At 42.7% G+C, this 26,961-nt stretch overlaps 1 protein-coding gene across 4 annotated transcripts in view; it reads left to right on the top strand.

Annotated features, from left to right (window-relative positions):
* The window catches only part of KCNQ5 (potassium voltage-gated channel subfamily Q member 5), a 575,893-nt gene that overhangs the window by 358,865 nt on the left and 190,067 nt on the right, over positions 1-26,961 (top strand). For all 4 annotated transcript variants that reach the window (XM_059035950.2, XM_059035948.2, XM_059035949.2 and 1 more), the window contains exon 2: positions 12,544-12,634. In XM_059035950.2, the coding sequence (XP_058891933.1) occupies positions 12,544-12,634 (91 nt within the window). The remainder of the gene's footprint in view (positions 1-12,543; positions 12,635-26,961) is intronic.

Genomic DNA, 26,961 nt, shown 5'->3' with positions numbered 1-26,961 from the left:
TGGTGCTTGACTGCACCAGTGTCCTGATAAAATGAGCCCCCAGATGGCTGCTTCCAGCATCTGTGTCCCCAGTGGGAGTCCCCGTTGCCTCCTGCCTCTCTGGGTGTCTTTCTGAGATCAGCAAGTAGGTCTGACTCAGGCTTCTTTCAGATTACTGCCTCTGTACTTGGACTAGGAGCTTGTGAAACTTTGTGCACTCCCTTTCATAGTGGAGACTGTTTCCCCCAGTCCTCTGGCTCTCGTACATAAGCCCTGCTGGCCTTTACCGCCAGCTGCTCTGGGGTGGGGGTTCATGTTTCCTGTGCAGTGCCCCTGTGATTGGGAGCCCAGTGTGGGACTCAGAGCCTCGGCAGTTGTGGTTATCCTCCTGTTCGTTGGTCACGTACCTGGAGATGTGGGTCCTGACTAAACCATGGCTCTGCCCCTCCTCCCCATCTCGTTGTGGTTTTTTCTTTATATCTTTAGTTGTGGGAAATCTTTTCTGCTAGTCTGCAGGTGGTTCTTGTAGACGGTTGCTGTGTAGGTAACTGTAATTTTGGTGTACCCATGGGAGGAAGTGAGCTCAGAGTCTTCCTGCCCACCACGGTAGCCACACCCACCTCAGTTGTGTTTATTATATACATGGAATCACCAACTTCACTGTTTTGGAAACAAACACAAAATATTCTTGATATCTATCTACACAGCGGCAGCAAGAGAAAGCAGACCCTTTTACTTACTTACCAGGCCCTGGAGGAGTGTCTACAGTTTTTTAAACTGACTACAGTATAATTTTAGAGGTGGGAAATACATTCTGTCTAGTGTCTGTCTATGCTTGCCAGCTTTGCTGGTCCATAAACTATTCAGTGGCTCCACTCAGTGTGATGCCGGCTTTCAGCTTCCATTCAGCTCAGGTCACCAAGAGCAAGAAGTGCCATTGTAGGTCAGTCCCCAAAAGAAACATGCATCTTCCTTATCCCTTGGGCAGGTACTTACATGTGTAGTAGTTTCAGAGTTTATGGTTATTACTATCTGGAGACATCTGTTTTCTGGTTTGGTTTTTTTTTTCTGATGTTGTACCACATCATAAAGTCTACTACTGCCAAGAGTACTTTATTTGCAAAGATTTTGTTTTCTGCTGTTTCAGTCATTTTACTACTTTATTTCTTTAGGCCAAATAGAGAAGAAAATCAGTAGCAGTTACCAGCTCCATAGCCCCCGTAACATAACCTGACTCCATTGGGTTGAAAGTTTTTATTCTGTGAGACTTAAGTCTCATTTCACAAGAAGTGATGGGTCCTTCTGGCATATGTGTAACAAAGAGCTGCACCGAGATTTCCCATGTAGTGTGTGGCTGCTCTCAGGAAACCTTTTAAGGAAAATCTATTTTTAAAGTAAGTGGATCATATGGATCCACTTAGGAAACATTCATAATTGATTTTTTATTACCAAATATAGTACTTTAAAATAGCTTTTTGCTTAAAACTTTAAGCCTACTTTTATCCTCTTTTATTTTTCTTCCAATAAAAATATTTAAATAAATTACTTCAGAATTTCTGTTACTCATTTTCAGATAACGTAATGGTTATTATCATACATTCATAGAAAATTGCAATGATTAAGTTATTATTTGCCTAATAAATTGACCATCTTTTTATGGAAAAATCATTCAGGCCAGACAGCTATTGTCAAACATCTTTTAACATATGTTTTCAACCTTTGCCATCGCTCACTCTCTTGCATAAACAGACCTTTTGAAACAAAGCATGGAAAATTTAATCCACATGGGTTCATATTATCAAAACTATTAGACTGGATTATTTTTCATGGTGTCAGCACCAAAATTACCTCTTGAAAAGATGCCTTTAAAAGGAACATTCACATAGATTGTACAGTGTTGTCTCTTCCTCAGCCTTTACAGACAGCTTTTCTTTCATTCATGGCTGTGGTTAGCATGCTCTTCTGCTGGGGCCCCTTTCTCAGTCAGGGACCTGCATGTGGCCTGTTCATCAGCAAGGCAGCCTTGGTCAGCAGTCCTTAGTTCTCATTTTAAGGGTGAATCTCTGCCTGGTCACTTCAGCCGAGGCTCCTTCCCACGTACAGACTGCAGCCCAGCAGCCTCTTAATTCAGAGCAGCCTCGAGTCCTTTCCGGAAGCTGGAGTAGCAAGGAACTGGACGCGGAGGTCCAGCGGGCCAAGGCTGCTGTGTGTCAGGAATGCACTGCAACTAGTCAGCCTGGGGAACGTGGTCACACCTTCCAACCCAACTGTCTTATCACGTTGTCGTTCACGTGGGTTTGCCTAGACACACCATGAAGTTACGTGAGCACCTCAGACCCTGCTGGGCATTGTCCCACGTTTTACATTTTCAAATGTCCTGCTTTATAAGCAGAGGTTTTAGATTATAAGTCACTTTAATTCTTTCATGATTTTATCCTTGTTAAAACTGGTAGAAATTGTGTACCAATTATGTGTCGATGTGATGCTCAGTTGGTATTTTTAACTCAATTTGGTATTTATATACTTATTTGTTATGTTAAAACACAAATTCTGAGTTTGCTGCTGCCTCATTTAGTCTTTAAAACAGCTCTAGGGGAGAGACAGTGAGGCACGTGGACAGGGGGCTGGATGGGCCAGAAAGCAGTGTGGGTACCAGCTGCCGTATGATTTACTGGCTCACAGGAGCAGCACATGGAAGGGTGAAGTTCCGTTACTATATCCCATTATCATATTACACATGGTATTGTGCAGAAAATAGAGCAGATGGGGCTGCCCAGAGGGTCTCTCTGGGAGAGTGGAGGAATTAATGTTCCGGTGGGGATCTTAAAACCCAGGCAAAGGAGTTTGGATGTGACAGCAAAAGAAAGGAACCATAACTTTTAAAACAGGGAATTGACATGAGAAAAGCAGTGCTTTAGGGAGCAGAGCGGGAAGGCCTGTGCCAGCTGAATCCCACATGCACCATTGCTGTGGCTTGACAGGTCATGGGATTTCACTTCTGAAATTCAAAATTCAACACATGTCACCTTCTTAGTAAGACCTTCCCGGGCACTCTGTCCAAACTTTCAAATCCCTGAGTGTCTGCATCCTGTCCTTTATTTAGCAGTTATCGCTCTCTAACAATGTGTACATTTTATTTATTTACATTGCTTATGTCCCAACTCTCCTACTAGAATGTAAGGCACAGATTTTTGTCTGTCTTATTCACTACTATGCCTTCAGCACCAAGAACAGTGCCTGGTACATGGCAGGCCCTGAGTAATACATGTTACATGAATAAATGAATTTGCTAGTACAAGGCCTGATTCTGGTTACTGGTAATAAAGTGGCAAATAAGACAGATAATCTGTTCCTGCCCTCTTGGAGCTTACATTCTAACAGAAGAGACCAAAATAAACAAGCAAATAAGAATCCCAGATGACACTGTTTGCTCAGAGAAAAATATAACAGGGTAACAAAGATATAAAATATCAAATAGAATGCTCTCCTGTTGCATACATTGAATATAGGACAGTAGGAACACTGGTTTTGTTTTTTATTTTAAATTGGTTGTCTCTGAACCATATACATTGGTTTTCAGTCTCAGTAGTGTTAACTGGAAAGGACACAGAAACAGCTTGCAGGGGCAAGGACCTGACTGGTGGGTTTCTAAATTGCAGACCTCGGGCCATTTAGGAAATAGTGTTCTGTTGCATCTGAAGACAAGCACAGAACATCTGGGGACTCTTGGAGTAGGGAGTTGGTAGTTCATGCTAGGAATAAATGAATCAAGATTAACATAATAAAATGTAAAAGCAACAAATGTAAACAGCTTTTCAGAAACTTAAATGAGAGAAATTTAGGTTTAGTTTACATTGTTAAATTTGAGCCAATGGTGTCATTTGCTTCTTTAAAAAGAGTGCAACTTCAGGCTGCATTAATACTCCTACTTCAAGGAAAGAAGAGTTATAGATAAAATCACGCGTTCATCAGGTAATCCCCAGATACCCTGTATCATTCAGAAAGGACTTGAGGCTGCTAACAGAGGGATCTGCACTGTTATAAACGAGTCACATATTCACTGCCGAGTTTCCTAGCAGCCAAGGCAAGGGGACAACTATGTTAAACGATCGCTACCTCCATAAAGTAAAACCCCATCATTTTTCCCAGAAGCAACGGTTAGTGCTTTGGCTTGATGGATCATAGGATTTCACCTGTGTTCAAGACACAAGTGTTCAGAGTTTTCTTACAAACCCCATGGCTCAGCTCTCCAGACTTCTCACCAGGTACATGTCCTCCCAAGAGTTGTAGCGTGTATCCTGCCTGAATTTCCACTTCTTTTCTTCAAGGATATTATAAACCACTTACCAGTGCTTTGCTGAAATCAAGACTTTTTATCTATACTCTATGCCCCTGATGTAGCAAGCTGGGAAACCAATCAAAACAGGAAATAAGCACAGTTTAGTGTTTCTTACTGTTGGTGAACCGGTGTTGCTTTCTGGTAATCATAGCTGTTCTCTTGAATTTATTAAAATTCATTTGCTTATATTCTATCTGGGATATTTCTAGGAGTTGTGATTGAGCTTATCAATATACAAAGTCCAAGGTGCCCTACTTTACTCTTTTTTTTGACACTCAGAATATTTTCCTCTCTTTAGTCATTTAGGATCTGTTACATTTTAAAGATTTATTAACGTTTATCCATAAAAGTTTTTCAATTTCATCCACAAACACTTTGATGCCTTATAACATAATAAATCTGGACCCAGCAACATAAAATCATTAAAAATAACCAACAATTTGCCCATCATTTTGCAAGAAGATGTTTCTTGTGATAAAATCCTGAGAAATTCCTTACATGATACCTCATTGAACAAATACAAGGTGAAGTACAGAGGAACTCTTAAAATACAATAAATTGGTTAAAGGCTTTTTACTCCTCAAGAAAACAGCAAAAAAGCAAACATAGTTTCATGAAAATAGTTCTATGAGCAATCAAGGTAATGAGGTCCAAGTACGCAGGTTGTCAGTGGCCACGTTTGTTCCACGCCCTGTGACGTAGCAGGAAAATACAGGAAAATGAGCAAGTGCGTATCTTCAGGACAGTCTTTTTTGAAAGCAGACTTTTGCTGATAGCTGGGCAGTGGAAAGTTTGGATTTGGACTCCCTGGCAAGAACTGAGAGTGCAGATATTTCATGCTGATGACTGAATGCTCCATCTTTTGCCGAGACTGGAGGATAAAGATGGGCCTGAGTCAAACTTGAGGGATGCGGGAACAAACGGGATGTGCTTTTAAACAGCAGTGACGAGACAGACACGGGCGCTGCTTCATGTGCGGGCTGTGTGTGATCTGAGGACTGACGGGGAGTAGTGGTAACGCCGCCTCCAGTGTCTGAAGAACAATCATGGAGGGAGGGGCGCGTCCTCGGGGTCCAGACCCTGGAGAGGAGGGTGAGGTGAGGAGGGGCCCCGGAGCAGGACACGTGGCTTCAGCAAGAGTGTCTCTCACAGGCCTGTGCTTCTCTAAGTGCTGGGGGCTCAGGAGCTGGGCCTGCACAGTTGTCCACCAGTGACGTCTTTACAACTGCCCCTGGCTCAAGAGGGAGCACAGTCAGTTCCCTTCTCGCCACTGGGATTCCTGCTCCTGGATGAGAAGCAGGCCCGACGCTTCCCTCTGAGGGGGGGGCTCTCGTACCTCTCTGGGTCTTCTTTCTTGTTTTCACTCGCTGGCATCAGCCTGGCCCTCTGCGGAAACTCACCGTACAAGCAGAAACCACCCTTTCCTGGATCCTCTGATCTCCTCTTCACCCCACACAGGTGTAAAAGGCAGCGTTTCTCTTTTTGAAACTCTTAGCTGATGACCTATTTTTGCAACTTCACAGAGGTTACGGTGCTAGTATTTATTTATCAGGGTCTTTATTAATGTGTAGGGCTCATTGCACCTGAAAAGCAATATTGTGCAGTGTTTTTAATCAAATATTTCAGCTCACCTTTAAAGACACCAAAAATGTCGTATTTAATTTTTGCTTCTTTGCAGTGGAAGCTAGGGCATGCAGTGGATAGATTTCATGTGCAAAATGCCCTTTTATGGAAAAATTATGCAGAAAGGACATTTTGCAAAGTGCCAAGTTTAGAAATAAAGGCAAATTTAGGATGCTGAAAGAAAAAAAATGGTCTCCAGCCATTTCTCTTGTGGTGAGGTTTCGATTTCTTAGGGAGCATGTCCTCAGGCAAGTGTGGGGGCAGCCGGTGGGTTGTCTGTGGTCACTGATGCCTGCGTGTGGGCTCCAGCCCTCATCATTCACAATGCACCTGTGAGGTCTTGCCTCAAATACACACTCTATTAAGATTTCCCTGGTGGTCCAGTGGTTAGGACTCTGTGCTTTCACTGCCAAGGGCGCAGCTTCAATCCCTGGTTGGGGAACCAAGATCCCGCAAGCTACAGGGCTCAGCCAAAAAAAAAAAAAAAAATGCACACTCTTATCAAAGCAATACTGAAAAATTTATGAGAAGTCAGAGCTACGGTTGAATTTCCTTGGGAAGTTATTTCTGAAGAGTTGTTTTCTTTAAAAACTTGCTATCTGGGCTTCCCTGGTGGCGCAGTGGTTGGGAGTCCGCCTGCCGATGCAGGGGACGCGGGTTCATGCCCCGGTCCGGGAAGCTCCCACATGCCGTGGAGCGGCTGGGCCCGTGAGCCATGGCTGCTGAGCCTGCGTGTCCGGAGCCTGTGCCCCGCAACGGGGGAGGCTACAGCAGTGGGAGGCCCGCGTACCGCAAAAAAAAAAAAAAACAAACAAAACTTCCTATCTACTTCCTGTTAGCCTTCTTTATTTTAATCCCATGATTCTAATCTGATTAAGAAGTTTGGGATCTCCCCTCCCCCAGAGTTTTCCAAACAGTTGACTCACTTGGACAGTTACACATGGAAAGTGCATTGTCCCCCAAAAGACTCGCCAAGAGCACCTTCTAGGTGGGACTGTGTGGTTACGGCAGCCCACAAAGCTCGTGCTGTGAGTCTGCCTGCCAGCTGAGCTCAGCTCGCTGAGAGCCCACTGGTGGCATCAGCCCTGCGTCTCCTTTCCCCCCGGCATAGTTCACAGTGGCTCCTGCGGGGCTGGGGGCTGGAGGGTGTGAATGGCGTTGAGTAACGTGCTTTATTTTCACATCACTTTAATTCTTGCAAATGGAACCCCTGCTCGAAGCATGACCTTGGCTTCTCAAGTCATGGACATCATCTGTTGCACAAGCCTCCGTGATATTTCCAAGTAGAGCTTTCTACCAAAGTAAATCTGGCAAATTGGTTCTTAATTAGCCCACAAAAGCTGATGGTAGTTTTCTGGAATATACATAGAAGGCTTTGAACTGATAGTATTTTGCATCATAAATGACCTTCTTCTCCTCTTAGAATAATCTCTGCCTTCTAAAGGACGAAAGGTCTGCATCAAAGTGAATTTCCTCAGAAACGAAATATAAATGATTGCTTCAGGCAAAATAAAAGCCAGTAGCTGTTACAGAATAATTTTGCAGGAATACAGATTTTATGATATCTCAGGATTAATGTATAAAAAAAAGAATATTCATATTTTTTCAAAATTATTTTAAAATGTACCTGTAGGGGGAAAATAAACAATTAGGGCTAAATATATGGAAATAAATATCTGAAATGCTCTAGGATCAAAAAAAAAAACCCAAACCTTACCTAAGTTGGTGACCTCCTACAAAGGGGCCATTTTCCAGCTCCCAGCCCCTGGTCTCCTCAGATATCTCCCACCACAGGCTTCTAATTTTTTGTGAGCCGTGGACCCATCAGCAGTCTGGTAAAGCCTGTGAACCATTCCTCAGCATAATGTTTTTAAATGCATAAAATACAGGTGATTACAAAAGAAAAAAATTATATTGAAATGCCATTGTTAAAATATTAAACAAGTTTCTGATATAGTAATACATGTGCTTCTTTATTAATGCGTTAAAAAACCAACTCTCAGCAGTGGGTCTAATAGCTACCATAATCTTGCAACAGTGATGCAGCAAAATCAGTATTTAAGATGAAACATAACTGTTTCATCTATAGCTGTAAGATGGTGTATGAAAATGTCTGTGATTTCTCTGAGTGACAGAGTCTCGAGTCCTGCTGACGCCATCATGGTTTTTGCCATGGTTCGTGACAAAGACGTAATTTTTTCCCATCCACTTCCACAGTCCCTCAAAATTCTATCCTCAGACCCCTTGGAGGCCCGTGGGCCCTGGATTAAGACACCCCTTGTCCAGTGATTGTTGCCTCTGTTCCCACTTCTGTTCAGCCCACAGACAGGTGGAGAGGGGGCATTGAGAGCATGCACACAGGTGTGGGCCCCTCAGGAGCAGGGAGCTCAGCAGAGCCACAGTCATACCCAGCAGTGCAGGCGGGCCCCTCAGAGATGACGCTGTCAGCCCAGTGCTTCTCCAGCCAGGGAGTCTGTCTCTGACAGGGCCACCAAGAGCCACTTCACAGCAGCGTGTGTCCATCCTTCTCCATGGTGTCACTCTCCGAGATGAGGAGGTGTCCCCAGATACCCTTTATGCCACTTACCCAAACCTTCTGTGCTCCGTCTGCACTTTCTTCTATGCTCCGTCTACACATTCACTTCCTCCAGGAGAAAAGCACTTCCATATTCCAGCCAGACTTTGTGCCCAAGATTCAGACACACAATTCCTTGTGGATGTCCAAGACTGGATTTGTCCTCTTCTCCTCAAAATCGGTTTTTCCTCCTCACTCTCCTGACTTTTCCCCTCCTGGCTTGTTAGGAGCATCACCAGTAACTGTGGACAGACACCTGAGACTTCTCAGCGCCCCCTCCCTTCCCCACCTCTACCCCTGAGCCTAAGAGTTACCAAGTCAGGAAGCTCCTGTGTTCACAGCATCCAGTCTGCCTCTCTGTCCTACCCTCATTTCTGCCAGTGAGTTCACAACCTAACCTGGTCACCATCACTCCTGACCCTGCTTCTCAGGTACTCAGAGACATCCTAACACACGCCTGCTGACTTATTTTCCCGTACCGCAGCTTTGATGATATTAGCTTCCTGTTCAAAAATGTTCAGTGGTTCCCACTGTCTCCCGAACTAAGGACAGACCCTGACTTACCCACCATGGCCCCAGACTCCCAGTTCAGCCACCTATCTCATCCTGTGCTACAGTTAAGCTCGGTAACTTTTTGTTCCATGAAACAGGGAGCAAATACTTTATCTCATTCATATTCTGCCGTGTTGCCTTTCTCCTGTGGTACCCTCTTTCTGGAATGTGTTTCTCCAGAAACTTCTCTTGTTGAAACCCAACCGTTCCTTCAAAAACCAGCTCCAGCAACACCCATTTTTGGGGATTTTCTTGATGTGCTTCCATGATTCCCAACTGAAGAGAACCCCTCCCCACTTTCAGGCACTGGGGCATTTCTCCTAGCACACGTCTGTCTCTACCCTTTATGATGACCCTGTGTGTTCACCTCACACACCGCACTGGATCTTCAGTTCCTTACAGGTAGGGGCTGCTTTGATTTACCCTCGTCCCTCGGTTGTGCTTGGCGTGACGTCTTTCACAGACATGTTTTCAGTGGAACCAAGATGATCCCTATGCAAAAAATGAACTTGCAAGCATGATCGGCCTTACGTTTTTCATGAACCACCAGAGGATAAGCTAGCTAGCAGGGGTTCACTCACTCTATGCTGTTGATTACTTAGTGAATTTTGGTGACACTCTCCTTGCAGCTGGCCTTCACCCACACGGGTGAATGGCCTAGAGTGTCCTTCTCCCCAGCCACCCAGCCATTTTGCTGACTAACTCCTCCTGGACCTTCAGGGTTCATTTTGGTCCATACGTGCTTCAAGAAGTCTTCCCAAACCCCAAGTTTGGCTTCGTGGACATTCCACCTGTGCAGTCCTATGGAGCCCAGAACTTTGAAAGGTGCCACACTTGGTGTCATGCTCTGCTGTCACCATCTTGAAATTCTTAATACTTTTCAAACAAAGGGCCCTCACGTTTTCACTTTGCACTCAACTCCACAAGCGAAGTAACCAGTCCTGCCTAATCCCTCCCCTCTTGTATGCTCCTGGTGTCCCCTGTACGTTCCCTATCCTCGCAATCATCACTCAGAATTTTAATTTTCTTTTTACATCTGTTTACTACCCTGTATGCCTCAACAGATCCTGAACTCTGAGAAGGCAAGAAAAGAAAATCTTATTTATTGTTATATCCCTGTGGCTCAGCCTGGTATTATGTGCTTAATCAATATTTGCTGATTGGACGAGTGGATGAATGGTTGAGGAAGGGAAGGAATTCATTAATGAACGTATCTGTTCATCAAAGCCCCTCAGGCAGCCACGGCAGGGCAGGTATTTGGCTTGCTGTCGTCAGATGGGTCCCCATAGAAATAACAGAATTCTAGCATAGAAACTACTCTTATCAGAAAGGAGGGTAAGATCAGCTCAAGAAAGCAAATGGGCAAAGTAGTGACATGAAGGGAAAAGATTAAGCAACACCCAACTGTTAATGAAGAAGCCGCTAGCAAAAGGGCTCCTGATGTAGGTCTGTTTTGAACAAACGGAGATCATGAGGCCGCCGTTGGGATGCCCCTGGAAGAAGGTGTCTTAGTGACTGAGTCATCCCCTGCTTGCTTCTCTGAATGTTTTCTGGTGAACCTGGACTCAGGAGGCATCTACAGATAACAGCCCCTCACTGTAGGGAAACATCTGTCACTGTCTTTACTTGGTGCCCCTTCATCCTCCAAACTCCCTCAGTGATCCCTGGATTTCACTTTCTCGTGAGTAGTTGGGGGGAATGTAGGTGCGCTGGAATTTGATGTCTTGTTTACAATTCCCAGTCTGCTAGGGCCAATTTAAAATATAGTCCAAACAATCCTGAATCATCAGGTACATGAGACAAAAGTATGATGAGTTGTTATTAACTCACATACCACGTTTTCTCCCTAGTAGAGTCCTTCCTCTTGAAGGCTTCTGCTATTCAGAATAATTACCTCCCTGTCAGTTGGAAGAGATAGAGAAGTACCCCCAGAAGTCTTGCTGAGCCAAGAACATCACTGCCGTCCTCCTCTGTGCTCCTCAGCCACACCATGTGGCAACTCAAAGACACAAATTGCTTGAACCCCTCTTCCTGCCAAGCAGCCTGGGATGAGTCACAATATGTTGTTAATTCTCAGTTTCCATATCTGAAAAATGGGAACAATGAGATTTCTACTTCATAAATTTGAGAGGATAATGTGGATAGTGCATGATGAAAGGGGCTTAGCTCAGTATCTCGCTTATACGAAACCCTCCGAATGTGAGTAATTATCAGCATACCCACTTCGGGTTCTGTGCTGAAATAGATACAAAGAAATAAGGAATACATGGTATCAATCAGGAGTCAGCAAACTTTCCTCTAAAGGCCAGAGAGTAAATATTTCAGTCTTGTGCTTAGAGCACAAATCTCAGTTCTGCAGTTCTTGTGTGAGCGCAGCCATAGGGAATACACAAATGAATGGGTGTGGCTGTGTGCCAGTAAAACTTTATTGGCCACATTTGTCCCCAGGCCATAAGTCACCAATCCCTGGCTGTCAGCCCCTGGGAGCCCCCAGTCAAGTGTGGTAGAAAGACGTGCAGCTTCATCAGGGCAAGTCAAGAGGAGGCAGAGGCCAGCTGTACTAAAGAACACAGAGCTGATGTTTTACAGATTGTTGAGTAAAAGATGAGATGAGTACGATGTGAGTAAAAGTAAGAAATATGACTTGTAGGGAAAATAGCTCAGATATTGGGATTTTTTTTTTTTTTTTTGAATTTCAGGATAAGTAACTTCAACTTTAAAACCGAGCCCGCCCTTTTTATTAGACGTTTACTTTGGGAACTCGGCTCCCTCCCCCCACCGCCCCGGACTCCAGAAGTTCTGTATTTCTAGGAATAAAAATGTCTGTAGATGGACTAGTAGAAAATGGTCTCTGTCACTGCAGCACAAGTAGAGCTGGGGGCATTGCTCTAGGGGTTTGACTGGAAGGCAATGGAAAGCACATGGGTAGCAGAGTAAGTCATTTTCTATTCTTATTATTACTATAAAGAAATGGCAAATGAGAATCCAGGAACAATATTAGACTCTGAAAAGGAGCCAGTGGCTTAGTAACCACTTAGAACCCTTGACAGTTCACCAAAGCTGCCGAACGGGAGCGCGAGTCTGCTCCTTTGACAGGAGAGCAGCTACCACTTGTGCTGCGGAACAGGAGAACTAAGCACATCTGGGCCTTTCAGGGCCCCTGCTCGGGAAAGCCCTTTATAGGAAATTTGCACGTTCTTAGCTGTGGACATTTAAGTATAGCACGCAACACACACGCATACATACACACACACATTCATCCTTCTCATCAGTAAAGTTGCAAAGGAGCCCCATTTGCACTGCACATCACATTGTATTTTGATATTCAAAATGGCTAGTCCCTTTTAGGGCTGTTACGATTTAATCAATGCCAATTCAAATGGATCTGGTGCTTTGTCCATTAGAAATAAGAACTTAAGTCTGTCATGCTAAGGCAAGTTTCTCATCAGCTTTCTCTTTTTTTGTTGTTTTACAGTTTTCTCCTTGTCTTTGGTTGCTTGATTTTGTCAGTGTTTTCCACCATCCCCGAGCACACAAAATTGGCCTCAAGTTGCCTCTTGATTCTGGTAAGTGAAACATATGAACAAAAATGTACATAAAGTTTACCTAATACAAGAATTGTCTATAACATTTATGCAATGCATTTTGTCCCACGAAAAGTTATCTCTAGAAAAAAGAGAGTTTCTGTGAAGTATAAAAGTTTCAAAGGTCACTGAAACATTTGACTGCCGTTTTAACCTTTAGTCAATCCCCAAGAATACATAGAAATATTCTAGATTGCTATTACGTATCAATATCATGTGTTATAGTTGCATCATAAGTAGAAGGCAATACTTGGAAGCAGGTTTAATTATGTTTCTCTATGGTAATAAATTACAAGAAGAATCAGCATCTCTGAGGTCTCTTACAATATTGCTGAAAGTTACAGGGTAGAGAGCATTTTCCAATAACCACAGTTTAGCAGTAACTATGTATAGTCTGCCAAGAACTCTGAGCATATGGCACCTCCTAAGAAAACAGAAGGCTTCATGCTCTTTTCAGCCAGCAGGCTGCATTATGAATTCTGCTGCTAATGAAGTTACCTGGTGAGAAATTCTGCAGTTTGCTCTGTTTCCATTATGCTGTCAATGCTCAACCACAGAGAATTGCTCAGTTCATTTTAAAATGGAAAAATACCCCAAGATATTTTAGTCGGAATTATTCTGGGCCTTTTCAACTCTTCTACTTTCTATTACAACTGAACTATAGCACTGTATACTCAAATCGCATCTGATTGAAAGTTTGGTTCATTTACATCCATTTTGACCCACTCACTCAGTCCCAGAAATCAAACTTGACAGTCTCAGGACTGTCTGAATGAACTATAGATTGGAACAACTCACATTTTCCATAAAACCTGCTTAACTAGAGAGGAAAAGAGAGAAAGAGTGGGTGGGGTAAGATGGCCATGTGCCTTAATAAACAGAAGTTGGTTATGCACAGCAGCGAGCATTTAATACAAGAAAAGTATTCCTACCTTGAAGGTGGGAAGTGAAGGATGTCAGCTCGTACAACCTGGGCAGCTGCTCTTTCCCCTGTGCTCGCAGAGGCTGGTTTGTGCTTAGAGTGCTGAGACTTCATCAAGTCTCTGCCCTGTGACAGGGAGAAATCACTTTTGAACCTGGAACAAATCTATCCCAATTCGTCTCCATACACATCGTGCTCAGCGGTATATTGCTAGTGTCAAGGTTACTATGTTGAAACCCAAGATAGAAAACAGATAGACTGAAGAGCCCACTGGGGATTTGTTCCATTTACAAGGTTCCATTCGGGTAGCAAGTGGGCTTTTAGGCTCATGTGCCCCTTTGATAACAACAAATAGTCTGAGCCGAGGTCTAAGGCAGAGCTGGCTTTTGGGTACATATACAGAACTGCAGCTATAGGAGTTTTAGATCGAGAGTATAAATCTGACTTTTAGACCTGGGAGCATGAAAAACTGGATTTACTGCATGACCAATGATATATATTATGAGTAAATCAAACATTAAGGATCTGGTAAAAAGGTTTCTTTTATAACCAGGTCAAGAATCCAAAATATGAAGTTTACATCCTCCAAATCTCTGAAATATAAATTCAGTCATGGCTAATGAGTTTCTAAATAATCCAGAGAAACTCACGTTATTCAAAAGCCGAAAGCGGCTTAACATCATGATTTTTAAAACTTCCTGAGCAGTGGACAGCTAACCAGAGTTCAGTAACTAGAGTGCATGTGAGTGGATAAAAATGTAGACGTTTTACACACCGCTCATCTTTTTTATTTTGCCAGCTTTATTGAGATATAATTGACATATAATATTGTGAAAGTTAAAGTGTGTAACGTGACAATTTTATATACATACATATTGCAAAATGACTACCACAGTGAAGTTAGTTAACAGTTCATTACTTCACATGGTTGCCATCGTGTGTGTGGTGTGTGCGTGTGTGCGTGTGTGGTGAGAACTAAGATCTACTCTTAGCAAAACGGTCAAGTGGACAGTTCAGTACTGTTAGCTATAGGCACCGTGCTGCACATTAGATCCTCAGAACTCATTTGTCTTATAACTGGGAGCTTGTACACTTTGACCACCTCCACCCATTTCCTCTACCCGCACCTGCACAACCACCAATCTACTGTGTTTCTGCAAGTTCAGGGGTCCCACATAAGTGAAATCATACAGTATTTGTTTTTCTCTGTCTCACTTATTTCACTAAACATAGTGCCCTCAAGAGCCATCCATGTTGTCACAAATGGCAAGATTTTGTTCTTTTTATGGCTGAATATTATTCCAATGTGTGTGTGATATATATATCACATCACATCTTCTTTACCCGTTCATCTGTCAGCGGACACTTAGGTTGTCTCCATGTCTTGTCGACTGTAAATAGTGCTGCTGTGATCATCGGCATGCATGCATCTTTTCGAATTATAGTTTTCTAGGGATGTATGCCCAGGAGTGGGATCGCAGGATCATATGGTAGTTTTATTTTTTATATTTTGAGGAACCTCCATACTGTTCTCCATAGTGGCTGCACCAATTTACATTCCCACCAACAGTGTAGGAGGGTTCCCTTTTCTCCACATTCTGTCCAACACTTCTCTCTCGCTTTTTAATAATAGCCATTCTAACAGGTGTGAGGTGGTATCTTAGTGTGGTGCCGATTTGCATTTCCCTGATGATTGGTGATGTTGAGTTCTTTTCATATACCTGTTGGCCATCTGTAAGTCTTCTTTTACCCCTCAGTCTTTTTTTTTTTTCCTCTAATGCCCTTGTTTTTAATCAGGTCTGTTGAGATACAATTTACATAGAATAAGCATCACCCATTTTAAGTGTATAATTTCATGAGTTTTGAGAAACACATATTGTCATGTGTATTAGTTTCTTAGGGCTGTTGTAACAAAAGTACCACTGTATATATCATACATATTTCATATGTCATATATATGATAATTATGCATCATTATGTTGAGTGAAACAATTAGATATTATAGAGATAGTCTTGTGTTTGGCTTCTTTTACTCAACATAATAATTTTGATATTTGTATATTTTTTAATTGAAGTATAGTTGATTTGCAATGTTGTGTTAGTTTCAAGTGTGCAGCAAAATGATTCAGCTATATATATGTGTATGTATATATATATATTTTTTCATTATGGTTTATTATAGGGTATTGAGTATAGTTCTCTGTGCTGTACAGTAGGACCTTGTTGTTTATCTGTTTTATATATAGTAGTGTATATAGGTTAATCTCAAACTCCTAATTTATCCCTCACCCCTCCTTCCCCTTTGGTAACCATAAGTTTGTTTTCTATGTCTGTGAGTCTGTTTCTGTTTCGTAAATAAGTTCATTTGTATCATTTCTTAGATTCCACATATAAGCGCTATCATATGTTACTTGTCTTTCTCTGGTTTACTTCACTTAGTATGATAATCTTTAGGTCTATCCATGTCGCTGCTAATGGCATTATTTCATTCTTTTTTTATGGCTGAGTAATATCCCATTGTATATATGTACCACATCTCCTTTATCCATTCATCTGTTGATGGACATTTAGGTTGCTTCCATGTCTTGGCTATTGTGTATAGTGCTGCCATGAACATTGGGGTGCATGTATCTTTTCAAAATAGAGTTTTCTCCGGATATATGCTCAAGAGTGGGATTGCTAGATCACATGGTAGCTCTATTTTTAGTTTTTTAAGGAACTTCCATAAATTGGCAGTAGCAATTTACATTCCTACCAACAATGTAGGAGTATCCCTCAGTCTTGAATGCCTTTAGATTCAGCGAAATAGAAACCAGTCCTTTTATGCAAGTGAGGCCTTTGTATTAAACAGTGTAGTAAGTGCTACAGATGGATGGTCTCTGAAAGCCGCTGCTACATAGCTTTCTGTAGGGAGAGAGTTTGCATTTCCTCCTATTTTTGTGCTATACTGATAAATTGTCGAGGTGTATGTTTTAAACCAAAGTGTAATCTTAAAACCTACCTAAAAATATTTGGACTGAGTTGCGGGTCTGAGGTTTTACCGATGTTATTCTTTTTATCAGTGTTTTCTCCAAAGACTGTTGTGTTTTATTTTGACAAAAAAAGATCAAGTATAGCCTTTCGTTTTTTGTTTTTCTTATTTAGTAGTAAACTGGAAAAGCATGTGTATTTTAATTCTTTTCACTATCAGTTCATATAGTGAACTGATATTATAAAAGTTCAGTCAGTTGTAGAATACTGGAAAAAGCCAAGAGAAATCCTAATTATTTAGGGACTTATTGTATTTATTCTTTTAGCATGTGTTTTTGAAACAGTTAATCTGATTTCAAAGTCTGTCTGTCCTCTGAATTTAACCAAACAGAATACATAGAACACAATTCTGACTAGCAATGTTTTTAGTTCCCAAGATGAAGCATATCTAAAGAATTGCCATCCAATAGTAATAGGAATGACTTTTAAATGTCTGCAACAAATTACAGTAAAGTCACTTTTGTACACTTTTGGTCACAAATACAACACAGGTGTAAGTTTTGAAGATTTATGTGTAAATCACATATCACAGTTGTGTATGTTTTCATAACTCTGTCCATTTGGGTTTTTTTTTTTAAGATTTTAAAAGATATTCCCACATTCTAACTAATTCTATTTCTGGCAAGTAGGAGACACTCACACTTCAGACAGGGAGTGCCTTTAGGCAAACCGGCCCCTGGCCAAGATTCCAGGGTACCCACCTCCTTGACATTCGCACTTTCCACTTGTTTCCTTGAGCGCCTCAGCATGTTAGGGACAGGTGCCTCCCCGCCTCCTGGGGTCCCCACGGAGTCCTCCGCTCTCTGTCCCCCACCCCAAGGGGAGGCTCTCATCGTTCTCATCCAGGACCGCACTCCCCCTGCTAGTGAGTTCAGGAAACCACTTCTCTGTGTCTGGGTTTTCTCATCTGTTTAAAGTGGGTAGTAATATCTGCTACTTCATAAAGCTGTTGTGAGGATTAAATCCCAGTGCTTAGCCCTGGGCTCAGCACAGAGAATGCATCAAATATTACAGTCACGGGCTCTTCCATATACAGTGGAACCTAATGGGGGCACAAGGGCAGTGAACCAGGGGTATTTGAAAAGGCTGCATTTGAGATCAGATCGTACTTTTGTGATAGAAAACAAGTATCTCACCACAAACACTGTAAATTATGGCACCTCTTCACACAGGCGTGTCCATCTAACCAGAAGTGACTCCTTGGCACGCATTCAGTGCATTGCTCGTGTGCACAATAACCGCTTATGTTTAGTGACTAAGGACACAGATTTCTGCTCTTGTAGTTTTCTGGTAAATGCGTCTGATGACCATGCTCATGGCTTTCAAAGCTCTTCCCTCAGTGTCAGCTGGCTGGGTGGAGCACTGCTGAGGGATAGCCTGGGATCTAACAGAGCGCCTTGCTCAGCCCACTCTGGGCACAGAATTTATGAACTCAAGAGGACAATGCAAAGCCGTGTGCCCAAGTGCCAGGGACACTGAAAAGCTGGTGTTGATTTCCTAGGTTTTGTAAAGTCTTCAGAACTGTAAGGGAGCTAGCATTTTTTTAAGTACCTTTCACGTATCACACTCCTTGATTTCTTATTAAAACAAAAGAAACCAAAACAACCTTGCTAGGTAAGTATTATTCCTCCCATTTTACCGTACCAAGTTGTGCAAGAGCCCAGGCTGCGTCCCAGGCCTGGCTGCCACCTCGCACCCTCCTGTGCCTCAGTCGAGACCGACGGGCCTCCCCAGTGTGCTTCCAGGGCTCAGGGAAGCTCTGCCGGCCGAGGCTTCCTCGTGGTTCTATATATGCCAAGTGATGCCCACGACCCTCTCATTGAGATTAAGTTAGTTTCTCTTTTCTTACAGAGTCCATCTACAAAGTTTTCACAAATGGGTTTATCCCTTCACACCACTAGCAGTTCTTTGTATCAAGAATTCCAAATCTGATTTTGTAAACAATCAACAGCCCGATCTGTGGGGAAAACAGTCCCAGCTCACTTTGCACAGGTGAATTGAGCACAGTGCTGGTGAAGGGAGCACTCCGAGCTCCAGTTAAACTGTCGGGGAAAGTTTTGTGTCTGTTTGTTTTGATTTCACAAGCCTGAGGTTGTATGTTTCTGCATTTCATATCCCACCTTCTTAACAGCAGTGCTGTTTTGGAGTGCATTTTCTTGGTATTGGATATCTTCTTGTCTTCCAGATTAATTTTAAAGTATTCATTTTGGGCCTTTACATGTAGATTGTCCAACATGATGATTTGTACATATTTCTGGTGACAAATCTTCACCTGATGACCTCTCCTCTTAATGGAAATGGTGTATATCATTTGCAAAATTTTCATTGAAGCTGGTCATTTCTAAAATTGCCCACCCACAAGCAGTAAAAGGAATGTCGTTATCAGTTTTAGCAAGAAGAGAATATCTCAGTGTGTTTGCTCCTCTGCCCTCCTGCTGTGTTAGAAGGGCTCCCAACCACAAATGGATTGTTCTAAACATCTGGACGAGACTCAAACACATGGTCAGAGATCCAGGTTTTCCCAAACATCTTAGCTGTTTGGCACCTTCTGAATAGAGTTTATGCATATTTGCTGGTTTTGCTTCGTGTAGCAAAGCAAACATGGGTTTGCTGTTTCTGTGCACAATGAATCAGTTCCTGAAATGTGTACAAATCCAACTTAGGCAGATCTAATTATATCTTCAATGCACTAGTGTAGCTTACTATTTAAAGAAAATTTGTAGTGCATTCTTTTGTTAAGTGTAGAGTCCCCCTTGAAAAGCTAATAACTACATAATTAATCTGTGTTCCATGTTTGTTTTCTTTTTCTAATGTGGATACATGTGGGGGTTTTGTGATTTTTTTTTTTAATTGCTGTAAACTACCTATTATGTAACACAGTGTTGAAGAATTAGACAGGTTGTTACCATTCCCCATCTGTCAGTATTGGCCGAGTGGAGAATCAGCCGCAGACACATTCACCCATCCTTGCAAAGTAGAAAGACTTGCACATAAAATTATATGGATTTGATGTAGAAGATTACATGAGATCTTTACATTTAAAGCTCTGGCATGAACATTGTAAGACAGGATAACAGAATGTCAGGACAAGGATCCGTTCGAGGATCGTCAGTCTTCCATGGGTGGGAGATGTGAAGTGATCAGAACTGAGGAATGAGCAGTGCTCCTTTCTGTTTATCATATCCCTGTAATTTCCTGCAGAAAGCGCTCAGAATATCCCAACCAACACTGAAAACTGCAGTTATTTTCCTTTGCTTGTCTTTCATCAAGGCAAATGCAAATAAACTTTAAAATGATTCATGGAGGCTAACGACCCTCATCAATCTGCTGATGACTGAAAAGAAAATGCAGGAGCAGTTTGCACCTACACTGCATCTTAACCAAGGGATAATGATATAGTAGGGGAGTTGCTCTGTGAAAAGTACTTCAGATTCAGAGGGAAGAGTTGTTCAAGCTGAAGATAATGGGACTGTGCCTGAACAAGACCATGTCTCTATCCACAAGTAAGGAAGCGAAGAACTTCCACACTTCCGACGTGAGCACCGGCGTCTCACCGGGTGGTCCAGTGTGTGTCACAGAACCGCTCTGCACGGTTCTGTGTCAGGACATGATGAGCAGCCCTCAGCCAGGCCCACACTGACACTGACCCGCTGTGCCCTTTGACGCCACAAAGCCATATTCAGCCGAGAGGGAAAGAGAGCAACAAGGTGATGGTAGAGGGTTGCTAGAAAATGATAGAGTCCAAGAGGGGTTGCAACAGAAGGAAGAACGCCCTTCCCTTACCACCTTTCCAGGTTTAAGGAATTTCCACCGTTTGAAACCTGCTCAGACACCTGCTTCTGCCTGGAATGAACTGGCTCTTCCCTCGGCTTCCCTCAGCAGCAGCCGCTTGACGGTGAATCTCCTCCCTTCTTCATTTACTCCACAGCATTTCTGTGGCTCCCAGTGTCCATGAGGCTTTTGGGGGAAGCTGAGGATATGGCAACGAGCAAAGCAGGCAAAACTCTGTCCTGGTGGAACACACATTTGTGTTGGGAAGACATAGAGTAAACAAATGAACCAATCAAGTGTTAAAAATAAAGGTAAAGCAGGAAAAAGGAGTAGATTACTGGGTGTTTCCATCGTGTGTTCAGAGAGGTCCACCGGATAGGGTAGCTCCTAGCAGAGACTTCAGTGACGTGGGGCAACCCGCCGTGCAGCGATTAGAGGAAAGGACGTTCCAGGCAGGTGGAGCATCCAGGGTAAAAGCCTCGGAAGGGCAAGAGGACCAGGATGACTGAGGGAGAGGAAGCCAGAGGGAGTGGAGGAAAGTGAGGCATGGCTCGGGCTGTACATCTCTGGAGCACAGAATCCAAAGCTGACTCAGCAACAGCACTTCATACAGTGGGAGCTGGTGGCAAATTATCAAGAAATTTGATGGAAGAAGACGGCAAGACAGCCAGTGGTTTAATTGCACAGCATCAGTATTGAAATGTTCACAGTATCATAGATATGGCACCAAAATTAAGCCCCGATGCAGTGCCTGACTTAGAATGGACCGGAGTAGGGGGTCACTGGTGGCAGCCCTCAGGGAGCAGTCAGCATCATTCCCCCTCTCCTAATTCCCCGGGCTCCGGGCCTTAATTCGCTGCAGTTTTAACTCAATTTATATGAAGTGCCTCCTACCTTCCAGCCCCTGTGCTGGGGACTGGAGCCCCAGATATGAGTAAGGCACTGTCCTGCCCTGGAAGCAGATCTAGAGCACATTCCTGTCTACAGGCTCTGACACAGAAAAAAATGAAAAGCCTTGAAATCATGCGTTTCTAGAGAATAAATTATGAAATTAGGAGATGAAAGAAAAATGGGTTAATTTGACATTTTAATTCCCACTTTAACATATATGGACAGAGAGAATAAACCTGTCTCAAGTCATTGATTTCTCATGAAAACTATGGATAAGGTTACCAAAATCTGTTTTCAATATGGGCACTACTGATCACGCTTATGTAGGGAATTTGGGGTTGGAACTATATAAAGGCAAAGCTGGAAGCGATGGGGTGGCCCCCTGTTCCTGTGCAGGCCTGTGTCACCCTCAGATATCGAATACTGGGTTGGAATATGGCGGGGTCCCTGTTCCCCATGCAGGCCTATATCAGGGGTCACGATTAAGGTGAAAAGACACATCATGCTTCTGCAAAGTAGAGAAACAATTTCCAAGCTGTAAATGGCAGCTTGACAAACAACATTACAGGCTGGATTCCAGGAGAATGCTACAGGCCTGGCTTCCTCTGGGGCTGGAAATCATAATGAATCCACAGAACATACTGGAAAATGGAGAACAGAATGGAGACTTGCGAGTGTGGCCGGCCCTCCAGCTGCGGCTACTGGAGACCGCAGGCATGTCGGTGCTGCAAGACCTGCGCATCTGGAGAAACCCTGGACAGCCCCCTCCAGAAACAGAGCAGCATCAACCAAGACACCCTCGGGTGAGGCCGGGAGTGGAGGAGCACCAGACCTGGGTGTGTGGGCAGGAGGGAGGACTCACTCTGGCCCCCACCGCCCACCCCTAACTCTCCTGAACTTTACTTCCTTAAATCAGGTGGCATCAAGTACAAATCGACATCAAGTGCAGCCTTCAAAGAAAAGAACCATCCCAGCCTGGCCAGAGGGCGTCCTGCACAGTGGGGGGGGGGGGGGGGCATCCTGCCTCTTTGGCCTCTTTGACTTCATGGATGGTGCTAATAACGGGGGAACATGTGACCTGATGACACACCTGTGAATCTGACGGGGGCTGCAGGGTTCTTCCCCACTTGGCCAACCCATCTGCGTCTCTCCTGCAAGCTGCTTCCTGGCTCACTCGCTGGCTTTGCCCTGGGGTCCCCCACAGTGGAGCTTGCGTGCTGAGGGTCACTGTAGCCAGGGAGGGATGGGCATCCCACTGCTCAGGCAGGCCAGTGTGTGACCAGGTTGGGAAGCTTGTCTGCTTGTAGAGCCCAGGAAAGAGCTCCGGGCTGGGGTCAGAAAGGGGAAACATCAGAGGGGATGTTCAGAGGACAAGTGCTTCCTTGAGTCCCCTCTGCAGCCTGAAGGATATCTTTTACCTTGAGCTGCTCATCGATTCATTCATTCATTTATTCACTCATCAAATATTCGCTAAGCACCTATCAGGGATGCTGTGAGCCAGAGGCCCTATCCACAGTACACACCAGCTGTACATTGACACTCATACCTTCCCTATCCCTGTCTGTCATAGTTCCTCAAAACCATTTTTCTACTTAAATCAGGTGGAGAATTTTGAGTATTATGCAAATGCAATTTGTTCTCTTTCTTCACAATTCTGTAATGCAAGTTGCCTCATATGTGATGCTCAATTGGGTAATGATGTCAACGTAACAGGGAAGTTAAAGATGATTTTTCCCAATCGGCAGCGGCTGAGCGTAGAGCACATCAGCCTAGCTGAACGCAGCAAGCCTGAAAGGGCGCACACCGCCATGGCGCCTCCTTTATTTTGGAAACTTGCTCTGCCTTGGAAGTGCCTATGGGACAATTCTTCCCAGCCTGTGCAAACGACACAAATGTAAAGCGATACATCTTTAAGCACCACTGTATTTTGTGCAAACCCTGCGCCTCTCTACCTGTGACGTGTGATGCGGGGCCCTTGTCTCCAAACCCAGCGGCCTGCACCCTCCCGACACACCCCATCAGGCTCTCTCCACATTGATATAGGTGACGGCCAGGATTGCTGAAGCAGCTCCCTATTAGAACTCAACATCTCTTTTTAACTGTACTAATATCTTATTAGGATTGTTGTTTATGTTAGGTTTCTGTTTAGAAATTTCCATAGGCTCAGAGTGGTTTGCCCTAACTCTGTTTCTCTATTTTTATCATAAGCCCTGATCTTTTTACTGAGCAATCTTACCTAAAACCTAGCTTTTTATCGATGCATTTATTTATTTATTTTTAATTGAAGTAGAGTTGATTTACAGTGTTGTGTTAGTTTCAAGTGTACAGCAAAGTGATTCAAATATAGATAGATATTCTTCATATTCTTTTCCATTATGGTTTATTATAGGATATTGAATATATTTCCTTGTGCTATACAGTAGGACCTTGATATTTATCTATTTTATATATAGTAGTTTGTGTCTGTTAATCCCAAATTCCCAATTTATCCCTCGCCCCTTTTCCCCTTTGTAACCGTAAGTTTGTTTTCTATGTCTGTGAGTCTGTTTCTGTTTTGTAAATAACTTCATTTGTATCATTTTCTAGATTCCACATATAAGTGATATCATATGGTATTTGTCTTTCTCTTTCTGACTTACTTCACCTAGTATGATAATCTCTAGGTCCATCCATGTTGCTGCAAATGGCATTATTTCATTCTTTTTATGGCTGAGTAATAACTCCATTGTGTATATGTACCACATCTTCTTTATCCATTCATCTGTTGATGGACATTTAGGTTGTTTCCATGTTTTGGCTATTGTATGTAAACAGTGCTGCTGTGAACACTGGGATGCATGTATCTTTTTGAATTATAGTTTTCTCCAAATACACGCCCAGAGTGGGATTGCTGGATCATATGGTAACTCTACTTTTTAGTTTTTTAAGGAACCTTCATACTGTTTCCACAGTAGCTGCACCAATTTACATTCTCACCAACAGTATAGGGGGGGTTGCCTTTTCTCCACACCCTCTCCAGCATTTCATCAATGCATTTATTGCACTGTGGTAGGAAAGCTGGTATAAGTGGGTTCGAGTTTATCCATTCTGCCAGTTCAGAAGCACACTCTGCATTCTGCTCGATAATATGGGCTTTTCAAGTGAAAGGCATCAGAGAGCATCCTTAGGTCATAAGGATGACATGGGAGGTGTTATTCTTAGGTCAGATAAATCACAGGGGATAAAAACCTGTGTCAGATGATGGTTTAGCGTATTCTTCATCCAAATTTTTCTACTCTCCTTTTTATCAAGTTATGTTAAAGAAATCTTTAAGCCTTACAAACCTATTCATCAAAGGTTCAGAATTTTTTAAATTAGCCAAAATTTTAATAAAGGAAACTTTTATGCAGTTTAGATAGAAAAATAATGTTGCTGCAGGTTGAAACAAATTTTAAGACTGTTATAATAGAGCAAATTGAGAATATTTTATTTAAGATATAAGTTGATTTAATAATTGTAAACTTCCTTTTTCGCCTTAACTCTATGAATTTTGACATCTTCTCAGTACATAAAATCTGTAACATTTGGATTATTCTGTCTTTTCCTGCTTTTAAATTAAAGTAAAATTCCAAATAACTTTCAGACTTAGAAGATGCAGTTCTTAACCTTGCTGCACACAGCCTTCTCACATCTCTCTGGTGCTTCCTGTTTCTCTAGGCTTATTTCTGCACCAGTTTCCCTTAAAGGTGCCCACACAGGTAGCAGTGGGTGTATGCATACCTGTGTGCACATGTGTACACACACACTCACACACATACTCACAGTCACACTGTACACTACAGCAATAGCAAACCATTCACACTTTCCAGGAACACTGCCTCTGTGTTTTCACAAATGGTAATTCTTCTGTTTGAAAGCCTGCCCTACCACTTCCCTTCACCACCGTGTTAATTCTTACTCGTTTGTTAAGTCTCATGTCCCCTCTCCCTGGAAGTTTTCCCTGACCCCAAGGAGCTGTTACACTCCCTTCCTCTGTGTTCTGGGGTCCAGCACACCTCCCAGGGGGTGGTCTGTAGCAGTGGATGGTTGATAACAGTGTTCACCATGTGCCAGTATGATCGTTGATTTCCAAACATTTTATTTCTGCTAGACTCAAAACTATCTAAGAATCGGAACTGCATGTTAGTGGTCTCTGTATTTCCTAGTTTGTACCACACTGCCTAGCAAGTAGTGGATGCTCAAAAAACATGCAAATAAACTAAATGACCTGGCCCCCCAATCCAAAGTAACCCAATCCGGTTACATACTCCACATGCAGTCGTGTTTTTTCAACTCTATGGCATTATCACGATTTTATTTATTTTTTTGCATACTTGTGACTTTTTTTCATTATTGGTTTCTGTCCCCCAGAATGCAAACTCCTTAAGAGTGGGCCTTGTTCTATTCACCACTCCCACCCCAATGTCTGGAACAAAAGAGGTACGCAATGTCTGGGAGAACAGAAGTGCAAAATAAAGCTATCAAATTGTGCAAAACGAATGACTAGATGCAGATATTAGCATATAAATTCAGTGCTTGCATGGAGACATTAAAGTACTCTGGCTCCAATCAGTCTTTTAATTTTAGCAGTATAAAATTCCAAAAACAATTTTTCATCCTTTGGAAGATCTGTAAAGGCAAGTATAATCAAGTGGTGTCAAGCACAAGTTTCAAGATCTAAAATACAATGACTATTTGCTAACTTTTGCCTCTTATTTTCCCCACTCGTCCTCGTTTTCTCCTGAGCTTCAACTACCCTTCTGAATCTGGGATCATCAAACATTTATGTTATTAAAGCAAATACCCTTATCTAATATCAAAGCAGCCTGATCATTAACATAAAACTTGAGTTTGTAGCCAACATTAAAAATGAATAGGATCATAAAACAAAAGAGAGTTACTGCGTGACCAGTCAGTTATTCAATACTAACATATTTTAATTACAAAGTCATTTAGCAATGACTGACTCCTTTCACTAATGATCTCTAGAGGCAAAAGCAGTAGGGACTAATGCCTCCAAACAGCTTCCTATGGTAGTGTTTTAGGTCAACTGCACCTAACCTAAGATGTAGTCATCACTGTCTCCTAGATCTCACGTAATCCGTTATTTATATTTCACTTTTGATGCAAATTTTGCTTTAAACCCTGCACTAAACCAGCATTTCTTTAGTACCTATTATGTTCTAGGCTGTACGCGCTAGCCTCCTTCCTCATCTCATTTGGATTATTCTAACTATCTTTTCCCATTTTTAACCTAAAGTAAAATTTCAAATAATTTTCTGAATTAAAAGACCAAGTTTCTTGCCTGGAGAGAGAAAGAACCAAAAGTGAGTGAGAGAACCAAAAGTAAGTAGAATTAGAAATTATGTGATCCATCAATATGATGGTAAAACAGAAATGGGTAAAAAGAACAATTTGTTACAGCAGAGGAAGTGACTGATGCTCCACTGCAAGGTGAGGAAGCCTCCAGATGTGGGGACCTTTGAGCATGGTCTAGAGTCACAAAGGTCTAGGTCAGTCTGGCTCAATAGTAGGGGATTCAGGTTAACAGAGACTCAGAGGAGGGTTGGAACCAGACAGAGAAGAGCCTGGTTTTCTAAAGTCAAGTCATTTGGATTTTATGCTGTAAGTGATAAAAATCATAAGAGCCCTTTAAGTAGCACAATGACCTGATCAA

Source organism: Kogia breviceps, chromosome 13 (assembly GCF_026419965.1).
Source record: "Kogia breviceps isolate mKogBre1 chromosome 13, mKogBre1 haplotype 1, whole genome shotgun sequence".
Classification (NCBI taxonomy): Eukaryota; Metazoa; Chordata; class Mammalia; order Artiodactyla; family Physeteridae; genus Kogia; species Kogia breviceps.
This window is presented reverse-complemented; position numbering and strand designations above follow the sequence as displayed.